General features: G+C 42.3%; 1 protein-coding gene across 1 annotated transcript in view; it reads left to right on the top strand.

Annotated features, from left to right (window-relative positions):
• LOC145407291 (glutamate receptor ionotropic, delta-1-like) overlaps nucleotides 1–21,574 on the top strand; it is a 528,461-nt gene that overhangs the window by 500,960 nt on the left and 5,927 nt on the right. Inside the window, exon 11 of the mRNA XM_080278315.1 lies at nucleotides 11,399–11,528. Within this exon, the coding sequence (XP_080134441.1) occupies nucleotides 11,399–11,528 (130 nt within the window). The remainder of the gene's footprint in view (nucleotides 1–11,398; nucleotides 11,529–21,574) is intronic.

Genomic DNA, 21,574 nt, shown 5'->3' with positions numbered 1-21,574 from the left:
GCACCCTGGCCCCTGGAAGACACACATGTTTAGTGAGTGGAGTATACACTGCTCTATTTAGGTACCTTACCTGGGAGTCTTCAACAATGACAACATTATTCTCACCTCTCTTGATCTCTGGATTCCTACAGGAAGTACTCTTGCCATCCTGCTCCTCTCCTTCCTTCTCTGCCCTCTCTTCCCACTCGTCACGTAACATGTAGAATGCATTTGTGGTTTTTGTCTTCACTTGTTTCTTAAGGGTGAACTTTGTTGCACCCTTGCGAACAAGTGTCCAATCCATCCTTCAGCATTTTTCTCTCTCTCCTCCAACACCTCCAACAAGTCCCTCATTTTTTACTTCTCCCTGCCCGAGAACCTGTACCTCCCATTTTAATCTGAGAAGTTCTTCCTTTAACTCAAGGTAGTCCTTCTCAAAACTTGCAGCAGGGATAAAACTCTCCGTAGAGGAAGCCATCACGCACAGAAATACTAGAACAACAATACCACAGGTGACTAGAACACACTACCACAACACTATCACAGGTCACTACAACACACTATTACATAACTATTACAGGTCACTAGTACAACACTATCAAAGGTGACTACAAGACACTAACACAACACAATCACAGGTCACTACAACACACTAGCAGAAGACTATCACAGGTCACTAATTTCACTGAGAGTTTTCACAACAGGCAGGAACAAAATTAGGAATGCCAGGAGACGTCTGAGGAATGCCAGGAGATGAATGAGGAGTGCCAGGAAACGTCTCAAGGAATGCGTAGACAGCAGATATGGCTTTAATATCTTAGTGCAAGTTGCACAATGGACTCTGTTTCTTAACCCATAAACCGCGGGCTTGTTTTGCTCTGACTTGTGTGTCCCGCGGGCATATTCACGCTCCGACAGACTCTCTAAAAATATTTGCCAAAAATCAGTTATTAGCCCTAGAATGTTAAAATTAAATATGCCTATGGCACATACCTTCAGCTTTCTCCTGGGATGTTTGTTGAGCCTTCGTCGAGTACCGTAGGACTTGTGGAGACATCTGAAGTTGGGTAACGAAGTCTTCACTTTACACTTCCCGACAACCCGTAGTATGATTACCACAGCCTGATATTATCACTAGAAACACTATTCTATAATTTTCAAATAGTTTTGAATCCATATTCCAAAAAAAAAAAAAAAGACACTGTGAAAACAATGAAAATTGCAAGAGCATATGACCTTCCCACTTGCGCTCGTTCACCGCTGGTGGTCTGTCATTTATTATTCAAAAAAACACTCACACTTTATATTCCTATTACTTTATAACACTTATATATATCTTCCGTCTTTATCGATAAGTTTCCTTCAGTAATAGTAGTTTATTGTCACTGTAGGCAATCAATTTCTCTTTCCGTAAAATACGTAGAGAGCCACGGTTTCACTATCATTGTCATAACATCAAGTATTTGTACTCATATTCTTATATTACTAATTATTTACATTTCTATTTACATTTTCTATTGTATTTTCAATATTTAGACTTCTATTTTACTTACACTATGTAATGCAATGTCACTTGCAGTAACATATAAAACAATATTACACTGTTCCATCATATTTTCATCCATTGCTATCACTTGCTATTTACACATTATTTACACATGATTTACATTTTCCCCTTGCACTCTTAGAACTACTTCAGGCTGTGGTAATCAAAGAAGCAGGTAACGCAGAGGGGAACCTGGCATTCAGCGCACTGCCAAGAGGTGCGTTTGTGCTCAGGTGTGCATCGGCTGGTATGTGCACACACCTGGCACCTGCGGATTGCAGGCTTCCTCTTGGTTGTGGCAGGCATTTGCACCAGTCTGTGCCGATTAATGTACGCCCTCTGCTCAAGTCTGTTGGGAAGTCTTACTGCATGGCGCCTTGGAGTTGCTGCTGTCACCCTACCATATCTTGCAAGCAGCTGCTGAACACAAGTCCTGGTGAACAACCTCGAAGAGAAGGACTTGGGTGGCTTTACCTTCATCTTGTACAGGATAAAGGCGTTCAGCATCGGCATGTCTACGAGATGCAGAAAAACTTTCCTGTACCACCTAGTGTTCTTCCTGAGGCAGTCGATTTCTCCAATCATCATGTCGGACTTGTCCACCAGCCGCATGTTTATATTGTAGTCTAAGACAGCATCAGGTTTCCTCACAGGTTCGCCTGTCCTACTGTCGACCTTCCCGCTGTCTTTCATTTCCCCCTTGTGTACGGTGGTGAGCATGTGCATGACCCTCTTGTCATGCCACCGTATTGCCAGCATCTTCTCAGACTTGCGTAGGTGCACGTCTTCTCACTGCAAGTTTCCTGCCTCTTGGAATTTGGGGAAGTGAGCATGATTACTCTCCACAGGAGCCGATGCCGTGCTCTGAAAGATATTTAGCAAGTTTCGGTGCTGTATAATAGTTGTCTGTATACAGCACATGATTCCCACCAAAATACCTTTCAAGCAGCACTTTTACTACACAGCCTGAGATGCCAAGGGGGTGTGTTTTGTCCAGATCGACAGTGCTGGCTGAATAGATGACGAAGTCAAGGATGTCCCCCGTCTTACAGTCGCACAGTACAAAGAACTTGATTCCAAAGCGATGGCATTTGCTTGGAATGTACTGTACAAACCTAAGACGTTCTCTGAACAAAACCAAGGATTCATCTATGACAACCTTCTGAAAGGGGTGGAAGAATGACATAAACTTATCCTTCATTCTGCTCAGAATCTCCCGGATCTTCCACAGTGGGTCGGTTTGGGAAGGCATATCATTGTTGGCGAAGTGCAGGTTTCCCATGATGTTCCAGAAGCGATCTCTGCCCATGTACTTATTGAAAGGGGGTGAGGATAGTAAGGGGTCCATGGACCAGTATTCTTCCAACTCATGCTTCTTTGAATGTGGCATGAGAAGCATGAGGGCGAAGAACACATACAGCTCCTGCACTTCCAGCACGGTCCACTGTTGCATCTTCGCTGCACTTTCACCACTTGCAGGACGTTGTGATTCGTACCTGTTTGTCTCATCACATATGTGCTGCTTGACTTCGTCATCGAGGAAGGCCAAAGGAAGTCCACACACTAAGCATCCTCGTCAAGAGTGAAGGCAGGCTGTATGCCTGAGGAACTCTCGTCAAAATATAGATGTTCAGGGACGAAATCGGAACCTTCCGTCCATGCGAAGGCGTCCAGGATTCCCTGTTCTGGTGGTATAGGGTGGGTGAGGGTGGCGGATGGCTGTGAGGCAGACTGAGCTGTTTCAAGGTCACTTGCACTGACCCTAGGTTCCCGAGTAGCACTAGCAGCCCTTACTCTAGTTGCTACTCTACTTTTATATGTCAGGGATTTACCTCTTCCCCTATGGCCTGCCTGCACTGTTGGTGTTGGTTGCGACTCTGACGACGAAGACTCAGGAGAAAATTCTGCTGAAGATGAGGAAGAAATTAATGATGTAGGGCTGGGGGAGCAGGGAGGTGATTCACCTCGGGACTCATGGCGGGCTGGGTCATGCGAGGCCATTGTTCTAGGGCTATCCCGCCGCCTTTTCACTCCCTTCCCAAATTCCTTCCCTTGCTGCACTAAGGGCTCCTTTCCAGTGGAGCTAGGGATAACTTGGGACACTGAAGCACTCGTACTAGGAGTTTCTGTCACGATTTCCTCCCCCGGCTGATCACACGATTCTCTCGAAAGATCAAAGTCACTATCCATCATTATCATTGATAATTCAGCAAGTTCACGTTCCACTGCTGAGTCACTTAGTCTTTTACTGCTTTCCCCACGAGTTTTTCTAGGAGTTGAGGTCACAGGGCCCTTTACAATGGATGCAGAAGCGGCGGAAATGGCGGGGCACGAGTGCGACACGGTTTGATCTCAGAGGATGACAAGGAACTGAATGACGCGGCGTATATGGGCAGGCAAGAGTTGACAATGATAACAGGGTGACAGCTGCTAACTTACATGCTAAGAAATGACTGGTAGGAAATCTCGACAATACATAAAAAAATTGGTAGTTCCAGGTGAATGTAAATATCACTTAGGCTTCTCCCTTCCTTTCTTATATTTATTTTTATTACGAAATAGATTATACGGCATATTTCAAAGGGGAAATTAGCGAACGAGTGCATGTGAGGTGTTGTCAGGTGATAATTAGCCAATTCCAGGTGTATAGCACTATCACTTACCTTTTTTCATTTTGGTATATATTATTTTGTATAAGAATAGGGCATAGGGCATATTCAATGGATGATATCCGTGGAAAATTCCTGGGAAGCTTTGCTTTAGCGCAGCGCGGCCGGGCAGGCAAGAGGAGAGGGTAATGGAGGTGAGGTAGGGAGGGGAGAGAGGGTAATGGAGGGGAGGTAGGGAGGGGAGTCAAGAACAGGGAAAAATGGCTAAATTGTCAACAATGGATGGGAGTACAGATGAGACAAGGAGTGCTGACTTTTGTAGGACATTAGCAGTACATGCTAAAAAAATGATTGGTAGGAAATCTCGACAATACATAAAAAAATAGATAATTCCAGGTGAAGGTAAATATCACTTAGGCTTCTCCCTTCCTTTCATATATATATTTTAATTACGAGAATAGATTATACAGCATATTTCAAAGGGAAAATTACCGTGGGAAAATAGCAAACGAGTGCACGTGAGGTGTTGTCAGGTGATAATTAGCCAATTCCAGGTATATAGCACTATCACTTACCTTATTTCTTTTTGGTATATATTATTTTGTATAAGAATAGGGCATAGGGCTTATTTCAATGGATGAAATCAGTGGAAAATTCTGGGGAAGATTTGCTCGGTGCAGAGCGGCCGGGCAGGTGAGAGGAGAGGGTAATGGAGGGGAGGTAGGGAGGAGAGCCAGGAACAGAGAATAATAGCTAAATTGTCAACAAAGGATGGAAGTACAGATGAGATTTGCAGTGCTGACTAGTGTTGGACATTGGCAGTACTGATAGATGATACAAGCCACCACTTGTAATCCTGGGAGAATTCAAAATAACACAGAATCACAAAAGTGATGCCCCGTGGTATGATCCATTGTGCCTGAGCATCACGAAAGTGACGCCCCGCGGTTAAGAGGTTAATGTGATACTTGGGGAGCGTGATCATCCCCAGTTATTCTTGGAGGATCAGCTCCATCCCCAAAATAAACACTGTCTGAAATAGGAGAAATGTCTGAACAAGTGAACGAAATTTCTCAATTTAGTTTGTCTGGTTAATCCGATGGTCTACTATATAAACTTCTCCAACCATGATTTTTAGGGGTGGGGGGCAGTCCCCCCTTCACTAAATTTAACATTCTCTTGGAGAGTGAAACAGAGTTTTGATATGGCTTTGATACCTTAGTACATGATGTACAATGGACTCTCATCAGTAATGCAATATATCGGAATCTTGAACCTCCGGTGATTCTTCGGGGAGTCAACCCCCTACGAAATATAAAAATGATAAGAAATAGGAGTTTGTGCACACTTGGACTTCAAAGAAAGTGGCATATACATCTTATGGTTGAGTATGTAGTTTCCATGTTTTCTCTGAATACACAGAAAGAAACTACACATCTGCTTGATTATTACTACCAAATATCGATTTATTGAACTTAGGAAACGCCTTTCACTGAATAAGTTGATGGGAGCCAAAACCTACCCTCTCCATTTCGGTAATTCACTCCCAAGCTGAATATAATCGTCTTGTAGCAGAAGAAAAATATAAGAATGGCTTCCTGGGTCTTTGGGTCCTAGTTAAGAATAAGTTATAATAAACTAAAGGCCTTGTTACACCTCCTTGGCCATCTATAATGCTAATTACCCATTCCTGTCCTTTTGGCATTGTCAGTTATACGGAAAAAGTTGCGATATTCTGACCCGCATCCCTGACATGTGATGAGAGCTGCCATTATTTCAACTGGCGAACATCATAATGAACGTGGAGAAAACTGTCCCTTGTAAAATTACTGTTTAACCCATGGACTCCAGGCAAAAAGATGCTTGCACCTCACCTCAGTATGGAAAAAAAAAATAGTAGATTTGCTTCTAATCTTAATATCTCAGAAACTAGAGCAGTTAGGGAAATTAATTAAGGACCATATTACTCAGCAACTCTTCTTGAGAATGAAAGTAACACCTTGTCTCTAGGTCGGTGCATTTCTGAGTAATGACGAGAGGAAGAGGACAAATTTTTGCGTGAAAACAGGATGTGTTCGTGTGTCTGGCAACGGCGTAGATTATGGCTTTGCTGTCTGTGTGACAACTTCTCCATTATTAGATAAAGCTGCCACAGTGGTGTCCAAGGAACGCCCTATGGCACAAACTGAGTCCTTTCCTAGTGTCCGTGGAAAGAGGCTTGGCAGGGGTGGATGAGGCTAAAGTCTACTTGAGACGGAAACGAAATCGAACAAGAAAGGTTAGGAAAAGATCTTCCTACGCCAGGCAGAGTCACATGGACGACTGAGGTATGGTTGGGTGAGCTGGTGCAAGTCTCCCTCGAGCTTTTGGTGATGAGATAAAGTGGCGGCCACTTCAAACTGTCCCGGGAAAACAATTGTGGTTCCTAACGAAACCCGGCTCCACCGCACTACCAATTTTTTGTCCGTTCTGACCGACATCTGGCGGTCAGTGGTTATGCCACATATCGAAAATAAGTATACATAAAATATGCAACCCTTTCCACTAGATTTGGACCTTTCCCAGATTTATCTGTGTGCATTTTTTTCTTAATAAACATAAATTTCATAGGCATAAATGGATTTAACTCCTCCATTTGATCAAGTCACATTCGTGTGAAATCAAGAACCCTGAGGCATTTGAGTTACTGAATCAATACGACCAACGAGTGTCCGAAATATTCACTTTTTTTTTTTTTAGGGAGCTAACTAATTCAAGTAGGCAACAACGTGTTGCCTCATTTAACTCCCGAGACACGAATGATTTATCTTAAACTGGAGAGAGAGAGAGAGAGAGAGAGAGAGAGAGAGAGAGAAAGAAAGCCTGGATGTAGTAAAAATGAACTGAAGAGTATGTTACTGAACTGAAGAAGTTCATAATCTGGTAAAGACATAACGAATAAATGGTACCGCTTCAGGGATGGATCAGGAAAATTTGAAGACACGGCTGATATTGTGCTGGATCTCAGGTCCATTTCTAATGGCTCTCTGATGATGGTTTTCCTGCATTTCTGATTCTCTTTCCTGTTATATCTGGAGGGTAACAATTTTATTTTGTACAGTGAAGTAAAGCTTAACCTTAGGCCAGATATACATGTTATGGGGCCCTGGGCCCTAGAAGTACATGGGGCCCCGTCAGGGCCTTAGCACATTGGGCCATTGTTACTGTCATTATCTACATGTAAATGCACCTAACTTTGGCTTGGAAAAGGCAAAACAACGGTTTATGCATGACAAAACATTCATTTCTGAAAACATATTTTTGATAAATATTAGCCTAGCATATTACACTGCTGTGAGATGAATTAATGGTATAGAAAAAATAATCACAAACTTGACTGAATAATTATACACATTGAAATTTTTTTTGCCACCCTTTGAAGCACGCAAAGTTCTCAATTACTTCTCGTGTGCTGACTCTTTTGAACAGTTCTTGTTCTACAATCAATACGGCCAGTGATCCCACTCGATTTTGTCAAATGGTAGTATGCAGAGAGTTCTTGGTCCTTTTTTGAGTTTTGAGAATGATCTTTCGCCAGTGCAGTTCGCCACAGACCTTGGCAGGTAAATACGTAGAGCTATCTCCACATTGGCGAATACTGTCACCACATCACAGCAGGCTATTGTGGAAAACATACTCGTTTCAATCAATTTTTCACAGTCTTCTGTCTGCATCGTCTTGAGAAATGCCTGGGTATGTATAAATTTCGAAACCAGAGATGGTTCTATTCCAGGTCATTCGGATAGCAGATGACCAGGTCGGCAGTGGAGTCCAGAAGCTTGTCTGTGTGCACAGACATTGTCTCTGACAAGAAACCGAATTGTTGCTGGAGTGTTTCATAAGCTTTAAGGCCATCTCCTACTGACGTTAGCTGATCAGTGATGGGTATGTAGGATGTGGTCCTGAATCACTCTCTGGGTGGTAACTGAGTGTCATCTATGCTGTCTAATGCATCGTGATGTCGCTTCCTCCTTCGAACATGTTGTCGATTATCTTCATATGCGCTATGACTACATTTTTCGATAGCAATCTGTTCATAGTCGTTGAACTGTTCCTATAGATCCAGTACCAACTCTTTCAGTGACTCGAGTAGTTTCACTGCTGTTTTTAGACCGAGGCTTGACTTTTGTAATTGCTGACTTGTCGCACTGAACCCCTTTAGAATTTTCTGCCATGTTACTATTAGAATCATCGTCTCTAGTTTTTTCGAGTTCCTTCAAAATAGCAGAAGCCTCACATCCAGCCTCTGCATTTAGATGTTCATCCACTGTTAAATTGTCTCATACCATGATATTCTGCTGATGCCCATTGTTCACTGCTTCTGCAGCTTCTGCTAGGGCCGACCACGGTTATCTGACAAACTTTTGACAAGTGGCATGTGTTTCAGAGCATCTGTGTGTTTTATGTCAAAGATAGGTTAACTTCAATGAGATAAACATGCACCTGCTGAATGACACAAAAGATAGTCACAGTAGCCGTGCAGCACTCAGTAGCTCACATCCCAACGAGGTCCAGAAAATGAGCCATGCAAGGAATTAACTCGGCAAATTCACAGTGAATTTTTATGTGCACCTGTTGAAGCATTTTCCAGACATGACGCTGGCACTGTTGAATGATTGACCGCAACAGTCAGAGATCAGAATTTTGTTCGTTTGCAGAAATTCCGGCACTACTTCTGCGATTTTCTTTTCGGAATTATTCACTAAGGGAACAAACATCAAGAAATGCTCTACTGGCCCCTCTGGCAATATGCAACGGATAATTAGGCATAGCTGGTCCATGTGCAATACGTCATGAGTAGAGTCCGCTGATATTCAGTAATACTTGGCCCTCTAAACTTCTGCTACAATGGGACACATCACTTGTCCACCCAGCACATTAATTAGTCCGTTACATACTGTTGATGTGAGGTAGTTTACATGACCACTCCTTTGGCTGGCATGTTTGTAGAGATGTGCCGCGAGGAAAGTGTCATATTTGCTAAGAAGCTCCATCACTTCCATATAATGTCCCATTATGCACAGAACCTATCACCTCGATTGGACAGACCTCGTTCACATAGAAACATAAGGACATCCAAATACAATCGTAGCACTTCGTACCAGTAGTGCCGTTCTTACTAGTACTGACGAACTAGCCCAGCGTTAATGCACCGTCACAAAGATTTTCTACTGGCCAAGCTCGATTTGCTTCTTTGTGCTGATGTGAATTGCTGTGCCCTTCTTTTGAGTCCCTAGCATGCTTCCAGACTTGTAACATGAGCATAAACCGACTTATAATGTGTGACATCAGGCGGCACATAAAGCAGAAGAGACGGCAGGTCTCTTCAGAATAGCAAAGCCAGCTGAGGTCGATTTCTTCTTCAGATTATTATTTTTTTAATGTGTCCGACTCTGGGCATAGGCTTCACAGACTGCTCTCAAGGCCCAGTAGTCCTCCTACATACCATACACCTCTACATGTCACCACCTCGGCGCTAACACCCAGCGTCCATATTGAATACATGCTAGGGCTGTCTCACACAGGACTGGTGTATTGGTATTAGCTGGAGTATTTTTACAACATGTCGGCGGGTCTTCTAGTAGATCAGTAAAGTCTGATTTTAAGAAATTCAAATCCTTAAACTGTTCCCTGCCCCAGCCGGGATTTGAACCCGGGTCCGGTAGGACTGCAGGCCACCTCTCTACCGATGAAGAGTTTTATTTTCCTCACGCACAATAGAATTATTGTAGTCACTCTCTACATTACGAATTCCTGCACTACCCTTCTCGATCCTATAGTTTCTGAACTCCTCAGTTAGTTGTTCTGGCCAAGGGCCAATGTCTTCTTCATAATTATCAGCCGTTCCACTGACTTCTTTTGGACCACATTTTGAAGAAGAATTTGAGCCTTCATCGCGCTAAGTTCGCAATCAGCAATTCTAGAAGCAGCAACAGGGCCAATAATAGGAAGTACTGAAGTTGTGGTTTTGTTTTCCTTCTCGACTTCGTTGTTATCATCTTCAGTGGAAGATAACCCAACTGTCACTGTCGTACTCTTAAGCCAACTTGTGATTTTACAAAGCTAATTCCAATCACTTTCAGTTTCAGTGCTTTGCATCTGTTTGCCTGCACCAGACTGATATTTTCTTCCTCAGTCACATTTACGTCTCATCATGGCTGTAGTGATCCACATAAAGACTGCTCGTACACCTACAGTGCAAGCAATATTCTAGTAACTGACACCTAGTCACCATCTATATAATCAAAACAATGCAAAATATGAATTTAAATATGCTGATGCATAGGCCTATAGATATTAGTATACTTATAATCAAGGAAGAACATAAAAAGTTAAAGAACGACAGGTAATAATAAAACATGCTATTGTAGGCCATAGCCTATACATTATTTGACCTAGGTATCTTGGTGTAAGTTACAGATGATATCAGTGAACTGCCACCATGTGCAGGTACCGGGTAGGTAGAGAACTTTGCAGCTGGTGGCACACCAAGCTTCAAAACATGTTTAGTATAGTTTACTCATTGTTTACATATTTTTTTTATATAAATACTTCATTTTTCATAAACTTAATTATCAATGTGATTGTTAATTGATGAATGTTATTAAGCTATGCTAGGGCAGAGAAAGCAAATAGCAAAATGTATTGTATTTACTGAGTCAGCACGGAGCTAACTTCCATCAATTTTAACAATTACATATCGGATATTATGCTCATAAGTTTACACGAACGTTTTTTCTATGTTTAGAGGGTGAAATCAGCAAGGGTAATCACTCCATTTCTGGGTTCTATCATTCGATCAATAGTCAGGCATTTACCAAAGCAGTTCATTGATATGGCAAGTCAGGAGCAGAGAACTGCACACTGCGTGTGTAATAAATGGTTTGGTGCCTCTCTATATGCACAGCCAGAGAGAACACGTAAGAGACAACGTGAGAAGGTAAACATTTTAGCTTAATTATTCTACTGTTATTGTTCAACTACCCCTCCAGAAATGTTGGAAGTTTACACCAAGATGATATTTTGAGCAGCATATAATCGTCCGACAGTAGTAAAAATAAAATTCACTTTACATCATCGTAATCAAGAATTTGAAATGACAATGTTGATTATGGTGTTGCTGATTACGATGGAGAGGATGTCGGTAATAAATTTAATAATAATCATTGATGATGATGATGATTATAATGATGCTGAATGCTGACGATGCTAAATTGTTGGACAGGGCTGAGGGTGTCGTGGAGTTTGGTCTGTTTGACCAGTGGCAGCGGTATTCTCTGCCCAACACCACCTCGTGCCTCAACACTCCTAGGGTCATCACTGTCAACGCCGTCCTCTCACTCAGTAACTTATGGGTACGTAAAATGAAGTCTGCAGTCAGATGTGTCACTAGCGGAGGTCTTCTTATAGTCCTATACATTTTTTTTTTCTGGTAATGTCATATGCACAGTTACAAAGTGCAGGAATTAAATATTATTACCTATTAACTTGTTTTTAGAGTAGTACAGACATTAGAGAAAGGTGCTGGAAGATTAATATATGAATATATATACACACTTTTTACAGGGATTTAAGATCAGTATCTTGAAACATATCTAAAGGGAAATCAGACTTACATGAGCAGTTTTTCCTGTACTGCCTAATTTTAACTCGCTCCGTCTCTCTCCTGTATCTGTCTGTCTGCTTGTCTTGCAAACACACACACACACACACACACACACACACACACACACACACACACACACACACACACACACACTTAGAGCTGTTCTTCTGCTACAGAAGACGATGACTTCTATACCCAATGATAAAGTATTTTTCACTGTCTGTGGTGACAGCATGTGTGTCTTTACAGACCAATTCGGGATCCACAAACTTTGCCAAACACTCGTCATCTCAAGTCCGGGTTTGCTGGAAGAACTCTGTTTTGGTTGTACACCCTCCCAGAATAAATAATCGGCCCTCTAACGGCACGTATCATTCTGATACATGGACGAAACATTGTAATATATGGCATTCTGTGATTATATGTGAAAGTTTTATCTTCGGGATGATTAGAACTCGAAATTGCATCCCCTTCAAAAAAAACAAAAATCACATACTGAATGGTATATGTTTTGAGGCATTAGATTTAAAGATTCATGTGTGTCTGTAGAACTTGCTCATTTTCACAACCATCGTACCCTAAGGGGCTGATACTTTTTTGGGAGGGTGAACCTTGGTTGTTACAGTCTTCTCTGGCCACATTCCGAGCTTCTTCGAGATGAATGGCTCCTTTGCTGCAGAGGGCTCACCACTGTTCTCTGTCAGAGGGATTGGCTTCAAGATCTTGTGGTATGATGCTGCATTTCTTCAGAATTGTACTTATATGATCAATATATATTTTCTTCGCTCCAACTGGGTTGTGGTGTGCTGCAAGGAGTTGGCCATATAGAACCTGGTGGGGAAGGCGGTGCTAAGACATGTGTAACACGTGTCCAACCCATCTCAGCTGCATTTTAGTTGGCATGGTTTCTATGGTGGTTGACTTCGCCTGCTGAAGAAATTGTGAGTGAAGGACTTTATCCTCCCATGTAAGTCCTTCGATGCACTGTAAGCATCGTATGGGAAACGACTCAACTTGTTTGATGTGATATCGGTGGGTAGACCAAGATTCAGCATCTTATAAGAGAGTGGAGAGGCATATAGACGTATATACAGATACCCTCGTCTCGATTCTCAAGTTGGTGTTTTCAAAGACTCTGGATCTGAGACATCTAAATGAGGCTGAGGCGTGGCTGATTATTGCAAGAACTTCTGTATGAATGTTATGTTTATCTGTGAGCACACTTCCAAGGCCAGTAAAATTCCCCACTTGTTTTACATTGTCGCTATTTATCGGATATGCAAGAGGCTCTCCTGGATTGTTTCTCTGAGATATTATTTCTGTTCTGTTGATTTTTACTCGGAGTCCCTTTTCATGGCTTATGTTGGTGACAATGGTAAGACTCAGTTGTAGGGATTGTAGGGTAAATGCAAGGACAGCAGAGTCATCAGTGTATTCTAGCTCTAGGAAATGAGCCACTTTAGTCTTTGATTGTGTTTGAAGATGCCTGAGATTGAATAAGTTACAGTTTAGATGGAACTGGATTTTTATTCCACCATCAGGGTTCATTTGTTGGTAACTTTAAAGGGTGACTGCAGTGAGATATATAATGAAAATGACAGGAGCCAAGGCACATCCTTGCTTTACTCCCACGCCATGCTGAAGGGTTCGGATTTGCTCCCACCTTGGATACACGAGCATTCATATCGTCATGCCAGCTCTTCAGGATGGTAAGAAATTTGTCTGGAACTCCAAATTACGAAAGATCATTCGATAAAAGCTCTCTGTTTACAGCATCAAATGATTTTGCAAAATCGATGAATGCAATATACAAGTCACAGTTTTGTTCGTGGTATCGTCAGGCAGCAGATATCATATCACAGATGCGTCAGTCTTCTGTAAATCCACATTGTTTTTTCAGGAAGTGTTGACTATGTTAGATGTGTTGTCAGTCTGGATAACGGTATCTTGCTTAGTATTTTGCTAGCATTCACGAAGAAGGAGATATCTCTGATGTCACAGTTTGAGCGTCCCTTTTCTTGTATCAGAAATAAACCATTCAGATGGAATTCATTCTTGGTTCAAGGAAGTCAGTATAAGATCATGGAGGCACTGGTGGAGCAACTGGCCACCCTTATTTATTAGTTCTGATGGTATGCTATCAGGGCCAGAGCTTTTGTAATTTTTTAGGAACTGGATGGCCTGAACAGTTGCTGCAAGAGTAGGTGGGACATCAAGATCTCCCACTTAAGGAAATTTAGGACGTTATGAAAGATACTGTGCTCCACAAGGTTTCTTCGATTCAGTAATGTACTGAAGTGTTGTGCCCATCCGTCTAGGACTGCATGCCTGTCTTTCAGAAGCTCCCTTTCTGCTGACTGAGAAAGGGTTATGTTGTGTCTCGTTGGCCCATACACGATTTTTATGGACATATATGACCCAAGTTGTCAATCCTTGCAGCTGTCATTCTTGCCTAGTCCATGCTTTTTGTCCATGTCATACAGTATTCTCTGGGTTTCGCTTCTGAGAGTCTGGAATTATATTTTTAGGTTTAGGGTGCTAATATGAGCCAACCAGTTGTTTGTGGTCTGTTCTTTATTGCAAGAAGGTCATGTGTTCCTTCAGCATTTTCATCAAACCAGACTTTATGATGGTGGTCGGAGAAGCCTAGGGTTTCTTCTCCAGTGCTTTGAAGCAATTTCTTAATGTTCAGCCACTCTGCTTCTAGGATTGTTGCATTCTTGTTTGGATCATGTGGTGGGCATTGAGAGAGCTTGTCTGTAGTAGTGCTGTGGAAGATGTTGCAGGAAGTCTCATCCTAAAAAATACTGCAATTTAGTTTCTTATAGGATGGTCTACAGTCCATTTGTTGATGTATGACTGCAATTTGGGTAGTGTAAGGTAATTTTCTGTGGGGCACTCAGTACCTCTTATTGTTCGGGTTATAAAAACTTCTCTTCGGCCTTGCTGCCTTACAATGACAAAGTTAGGTGCCAGTGTCCAGAGTGTGTGTGCATCCATGTGGTCTTGTGTATACTTTTATTGTTGGTACATAAATGTGGTCTTGTGTTTATTCTTATTATGAATGCATCCATGTTGTCTTGTGTGTATTCTTATTGTGGGTGCAGCAATTCGGTTTTGTGTATACTTTTATATTGAAAAATGGTGTTGGCAATGACCAGAATGTGTTCTGAGCATACAGATAGCAGTCTAAGGCCATTGTTGTTCATATTACAAACACCATGGCAGCCTATAATGACTTGCCAGAGGTGATTATCTTTTCCTACTCTGGCATTGAAATCTTCAAGCAGGATGAGTTTCTCATTATGTTGTGTGAGGTTGCCCTCTCCTGTCTCAGACAGGGCAGCATTATCGATTTCATATCTTTTCAGCTCATGGGCAGTGAGAGCAGTCTTATGGCATGATCTTGTGTCTTGGTCAATTTCAAGCAATTTATCATATATTCCACATAGCAAGAATCAGAGTGATTCATTTAGAGTTTTTAGTGCAGTGTGGGATGCCTTGACCAATGTGGTTTTCTGGCCAGGTATCTGCTACCCCCTGGGGGTAGGGGGGTTTTCAAGAATACTCCCCCAGTATCCCTGCTTGTCGTAAAAGGCGACTAAAAGGGTTGGCGGAGGGTTAGTGCCCCTCCCCGGAAAACAACTAACTAAAAAAACAAACAAGAAACCTCGGACAAGGACTGACCAAACGATGACGACCCAGGACCGGACAAAGGACTTGGTATTGAGTACATGGAGTGTAAGAGGAACGAATGATGAGGTGAAAGAGAGAGAGATTGTCCAGGTGCTTGAGGGTGCGAAAGTGGATGTATGTGGAATAACTGAAACAAAATGGGAAGGAGAAAGTGTGAGAGAATGGGAGTATGGATGGGGTATATGTGCAGGAGTAGGTGAGAATGAGAGGGCAAAGGAAGGAGTATGTATAGTTGTGAGTAAAAGATGGAAGAAGAGCATAAGACAGTATGGATCAGTTGGGTCAAGGATTGTGTGGGTAAAGTTGAAAGTTGGAATACAAATGTGGGCGATTGTGTGTGTGTATGCACCAACGCAAGATCGTGCTAGAAGAGTGAGAGAAGAGTTCTGGACAAATGTGGAAGTGTGCATGGAAAAGTTTGGAAGGAATGAGAGAGTGTTTTTGATTGGTGATATGAATGGTAAAGTTGGGAATGTGAAGGTGGATGGAATAGTTGGTGAGTGGGGTGTGCCTGTTGAGATAGATGAGAATGGGAGTGCGTTAGTGGACATTTGTGCTGGGAGGGGGTTGGTGATAGCCAATACCCTCTTCAGGCATAAAATGATCCACAGGTATATATGGCGAGTGATGAGAAGGTGGGTGGTGAACTGAATGAAAGGAAGGCAATGATTGATTATGTGTGTGTGGATGAAAGGATGCGAAGATGTGTAAAGGATGCAAGAGTGTATAGAGGTTGGGGGAGTGGACTTTCTGACAACTACTTGGTGGTGGCCAGAATTAGAATGCAAGTAAGATGGAGGAATAGAAGAAGGGAAAGACGAGAGGAAGGAGTAGTTGCAAGGAGAGTGGAAAGGTTACAAGAGGATGAGAAAAAGGCAGAGTATAAGAGAGAAGTGGAGGAACGATTGGGCAAATATGAATTGGAGCAGATGGGAGACGTGGAAGGTGTGTGTGTAAGATATTTACAGAAGAAATATGTGCAGCATGTGATGTGGTGTGTGGAAGGAAGAGAAGACGGAGGGGGGTGCAAGGAACGGTGGACTGAAGAGGTGAAACAGGCTGTGGCACAAAAGAAGAAAGCATACAATGAATGGATGAGAAATAGGGGCGTGGAAGAAGTTGAGAGGTGGAAGAGAGAGTTATATGTGGAAAGAAAGAGAGAGGTTTAAAGATTAGTAAGAGAGAGTAAGAAGAGAGTGGATGAGGAATTTGGAAGGAATTTGAGTGTAAAGTGGAGGGACTGTAAGAAAATGTTCTGGAGAGAAGTGAAAAGAGTAAGACAGGGTGGAAGTGAAGTTAGCAGGGGAGTGAAAGATAAAAATGGTAGATTACTAGTGGAGAAGGGAGAAAAAGTGAGCAGATGGAGAGAACACTTTAAGGAATTGTTGAACGTAGAGGATGGAAATAATGCGAGTATATGTGGCTGGGGAATGGCTGGGAGAAGGAGGGAGGTGAGAAGACAGGAAGAAATAAGTAGGATAGAAGTTGTGGAAGCAATAAAGAAACTTAAATCGGGGAAAGCCCCAGGAATTGATGGAGTGTGTGGTGAAATGCTGAAGCATGGGGGAGAGATAGTAGTAGAATGGATGTGGAAGATGTGCAGATTGGCCTGGGAGGAAGGTAGAGTCCCGGAGGATTGGAAGTCAGGTATAATTATTCCCTTGTACAAAGGAAAAGGGGAAAAAGAAGTGTGTGGTAATCATAGGGGCATTTGTCTTCTTAGTATGATAGGAAAAGTTTATGGTAGGATACTTATAGACAGAGTTAGAGAAAGAACAGAGAAATTAGTTGAAGAACAGCGAGGCTTTTGGAAGGGAAGAGGTTGTGTAGATCAGATATTCGTTCTTAGATCTTTAGTGGAAAAGTTTCTAGAGAAGGGAAAGAAGTTGTATGCGGCTTTCATGGATTTGGAGAAAGCATATGACAGGGTGGATAGACAAGGATTGTGGAAAGTGTTAAGAATATATGGAGTAGATGGGAAGTTGTTGAATGCTGTGAAGAGTATGTACGATGGTGCGAAGGCTGCAGTGCATGTGAATGGTGAACTAAGTGAATTTTTCTCATGGAAAGTTGGTTTGAAACAGGGATGTGTCATGTCTCCATGGTTGTTCAATCTGTACATGGATGGGGTAATAAAAGAGGTACAAGGTAGTGTAGTGGATGTTGGAGTGGCCCTGGTGAGAGAGGATAGTGTTTGGAAACTCCCTGTACTGTTGTTTGCAGATGATACTGTGTTGTTGAGTGAAGACGAAGGGGAGCTGCAAGGCTTTGTGGTTGAGTTTGAGAGAGTGTGTAAGAAACGGAACCTAAAGATGAATGTAGGGAAGAGTAAAGTGATGGTCTTGAGAGAGGTGAAGTTAGTGAATGTACAGCGAGGTTGGATGGTGAGGAATTGGAAAATGTGAGTACCTTTAAGTACTTGGGTAGTGTGATGAGTAAGGATGGAGGTTTGGAGGGTGAAGTGCTTGAAAGGGTACAGCAGGGAAGAAAGGTTGCTGGTTCTTTGAAAGCAGTGATAAGAAACAGGGAAGTGAGCATGGAAGTGAAAAAGTTACTACATGACAGTATTGTGATACTAACTCTAACGTACGGAAGTGAAGCTTGGACATTGTTGGAAGGACACAAGTCAAGAGTGAGAGCAGTGGAAATGAGTTATTTAAGAGGAGCCTGTGGAGTCACATGGAGAGACAGGCTGACGAATGAGGATATAAAGGAGCTTTGTGGTGTGGATGTGGATGTGATAGGAAGCGTTATGAGGAACACACTGAGGTAGTTTGGCCATGTGGAGAGGATGGAGGGTGAAAGACTGACGAAGAGAGTGTATGTGAGTGAGGTGGAGGGGGGAAGAGGGAGGGGGAGGCCGAGGATGAGATGGAGGGATGGGGTGGAGAGGTATATGAGAGAGGGGGGTGTGAGTTGGGAGCAGGGCAGTGAAATGGCGGGGGACAGGGCGACTTGGAGGCGATTTGTTTGTGGCCACCCCAAACGGGATTGAGGCGTCTGACAATAGATAGATAGATAGATAGTATCTGCTTAGTCGCACTGAAGGTTGCTGCAGGCATGACATGCTCCTATGCCATCGTGCTAATGGCCACTAGTGAAGGGCCACCTATGTGCAAGACTTGAGCTAGTGACTTCCAGCTAGATCCATGACTTGTCACCGTAAGTCTTTTGATTTGGATTAAACGATGAAATGGGAGGTAAGTGAAGTAATGGACTTATACAATGAATGGATTTGACATGATGGTTATGGTGTCCAGTCCTTACCACCACTTGACCCGGCTTTTTTCAACCTATGGTGGTGGCATGAAGATTTATGATGACCATCTAATGAACAGGTTATAGAAGTATGGTGGAAGCTCTGTCTGTTGTGCCCGGTTTGCCGTGGGCCTCCGGTCAAGGATTTTTCGTTCGGGGTTTACTCCTTTAGCTGTAACCCATCCAAGAGCAATCCACAAGTCAGTGGGCCTGGAAACATTTGGCCTGATCCCTTACTGATGACTGGTCCAGCAAGAGTTTCCCTGTCCTCATGCTGAGTCTGGGCGGATCTCCTTCCGCTGGTATGGCCAAGGCCGTCTATATGTGAAGGCCTGGGTGTACTGGCGGCAGCTGATGATGACGTCACAGGAGGAGTCGGTTAGTGGAAGTCGGGGGGGCGTCACACAGAGGACAACCAGTGTATCTTCCAGCTCCCCTGTTTTTACGAGTTTATAAGCAATTTTTCATGGCTTGAGGTGTCTCCATACATACCAGGCAATACGTAAGTGACTAGTGGTCATGCTGAGCCAGACTTTTGTCATTACTTTGTCGGTTTGTGCTAGGAGGCATAATTTTTAGTGAGGCATCCATGTCAGCTGGCGGAAATGGCGGGCTGAATGTAAACAACAATGGACGGCTCGTTCCCAGCCGTGACGAATTTCTGTCTCTGGCTTCCCTTGACACGACAGCCCTAAATGGAATTCCTGAGATGGTCAGACGTACTGGGTATGGAAGAAAATGAGGACTGCATTGCAGAGTGAGAGTACGGTGCAGAAAGAGGGGTTCAAAACTTCCTCTACCAACGTGTGTGTCTCAGGCAATGTCCGCTCAGTAAGAAATAAGTGGATGAACTGGCAGCCAAGTGCAAATGGTTCGTTCGTTAGTTCGTTTTAACATACTCTTCCCCTTTAGAGGAGACCGAGCCTTCCTTTGGCGCGGTCAGTATGCTTTGTCGGATAGAAAAGTAAGGATGAAAAGTAGGGGGAAGGTGACAGAATGAAAGATAGAGGGATGAGCATTATTTAAGGTGAAGTGACATCTTGCACATGTCACATGAGGGTGCTGAGTGGGGTTTATCTGATGAGGGCAGCTCCTGAAGCATCGTGTCGGGGATGGGCTGATTGTTCATTGGGTGGAATGTGAATTATGCCTCCTGAAAAGCATCAGCTATCAGCTTAGCAAAGGCTTGAATTGACACAGAGAATGACCAAGACCCTGCTTACCAATTACATGGCTTTGAATTAATTAAGTGACAAATCAACATAACTGGGGAAAAACGGTGGTGGTAGTGTTTGTGCTTATGTCAACAATCAGTGGTGGAGGGATATAACTTGTGAACAAGGTCCATAATGACAATATTGAATTCATGTCATTGTCTTTGAGGCCATTCTATCTTAATAGTCGTATACATCCCACCTGGTGTTAATGTGAAAACTGCCGAAGAACACCTGCATGATGAAGTATGCAAGATTCAATCTAGTTCTCCAGATGCAATTAAAATAATAACAGGAAATTTTAATGGCTCACATTTTGAGAACTATTCCTCATTACCAACAATAAATTGATTTTGCTACAATAGGTCAGAATATCTTGAATCACTGTTATGGCATTAGAAAACAAAGGTGTGTCTAAAAAACTCAAACCATTAAGACTATTGCACCACGATATGTCTATATTAAAACCCGTTGTAAGCAAAAGCTAAAAACTTCAAAACCTGTAGTGAAATCTGTCCAGGCATGGAGTGCGGATTCATGTGAAAGTGTGAAACTCTTTGGGGCTGTTCAGATCAGACTGGCTGGAGTGTGCTATATGAAGTAAATGCTAGTACTGCTCACAATGTTGATGTCCGAAATTCATACATTTCTTTCTGTGCTGATACTGTGGTTCCAAGTAAAATAGTGAAATGCTACCCAAATAAACCCTGGATCACAAATGAACTTAAACAATTGTTGAATGAGAAAGAAGTTGTTTTGTAAGCAACGATAGGGCAAATTTAAAAACTTTACAGTAAAAAATTGATATGATTGTCTAATGAAAAAAAAAAAAAAAAAAGGCCACAGAGAAAATTAAAAACCTATTTAGGTATATGACACAAAGGCAGCTTGGAGTGGTCTTGGGAAAATCACTAGTTTTACAAAGAAAGCAGGCATGCCAAATGTACAGAATCCTGAAAATTATTGTAATGACCTAAATAATTTCTACTGTAGGTTTGACATCCATGACTTGTCCATGCACCAACACACTATCTTGAAAACCAAAAATGATGAGCAAATAGTTTTATATAACTCAGAATGACATCATGGACAGCTTGAAGAGGGTTAAATGTAAAGCTGCTGGACCTGATAAAACAAGTGCAAAGGCGATTTCTTTCTATAAGGAACAACTAGCTCCAATTCTGTGTGAAATATTCCAATGCTCTCTAAACGAGACATACATACCGAGACTGTGGAAAATTTCTGAGATAGTTCCTGTCCCAAAAACCAGGACACCAAAATGCCATAATGATTATCGACCATTGTGGCTTTGACATATATTTTTATGAAATGTCTTGAACATGTTATCAACAAATTTTTGTATGAGCAGGTTAAATATAATGTGGATGCTTTACAGTTTCCTTACAGAGAGAAAAAGTGTGTTGAAGATGCTACACTATCAGTCATAGATTTTGTTCTCAACTTTATGGAAAATGTCAACACCAGATCAGTTATGCACTTTGCAAAAATATTATTTGTTGTTTTTTCAAGTGCATTCAGCACCATACAGCCCTATCTTTTGATGAAGAAACAAATTTTAGTGAATGTCAACTCTTATCTTGTGGATTCATAATTTTACATACCCCTG

This window comes from Coenobita brevimanus, chromosome 8 (assembly GCF_032717465.1).
Source record: "Coenobita brevimanus isolate Jiangsu-jjx chromosome 8, ASM3271746v2, whole genome shotgun sequence".
Taxonomy (NCBI): Eukaryota; Metazoa; Arthropoda; class Malacostraca; order Decapoda; family Coenobitidae; genus Coenobita; species Coenobita brevimanus.
The sequence above is the reverse complement of the archived record's forward strand: the minus strand, read 5'-3'. Positions and strand labels throughout refer to the sequence as shown.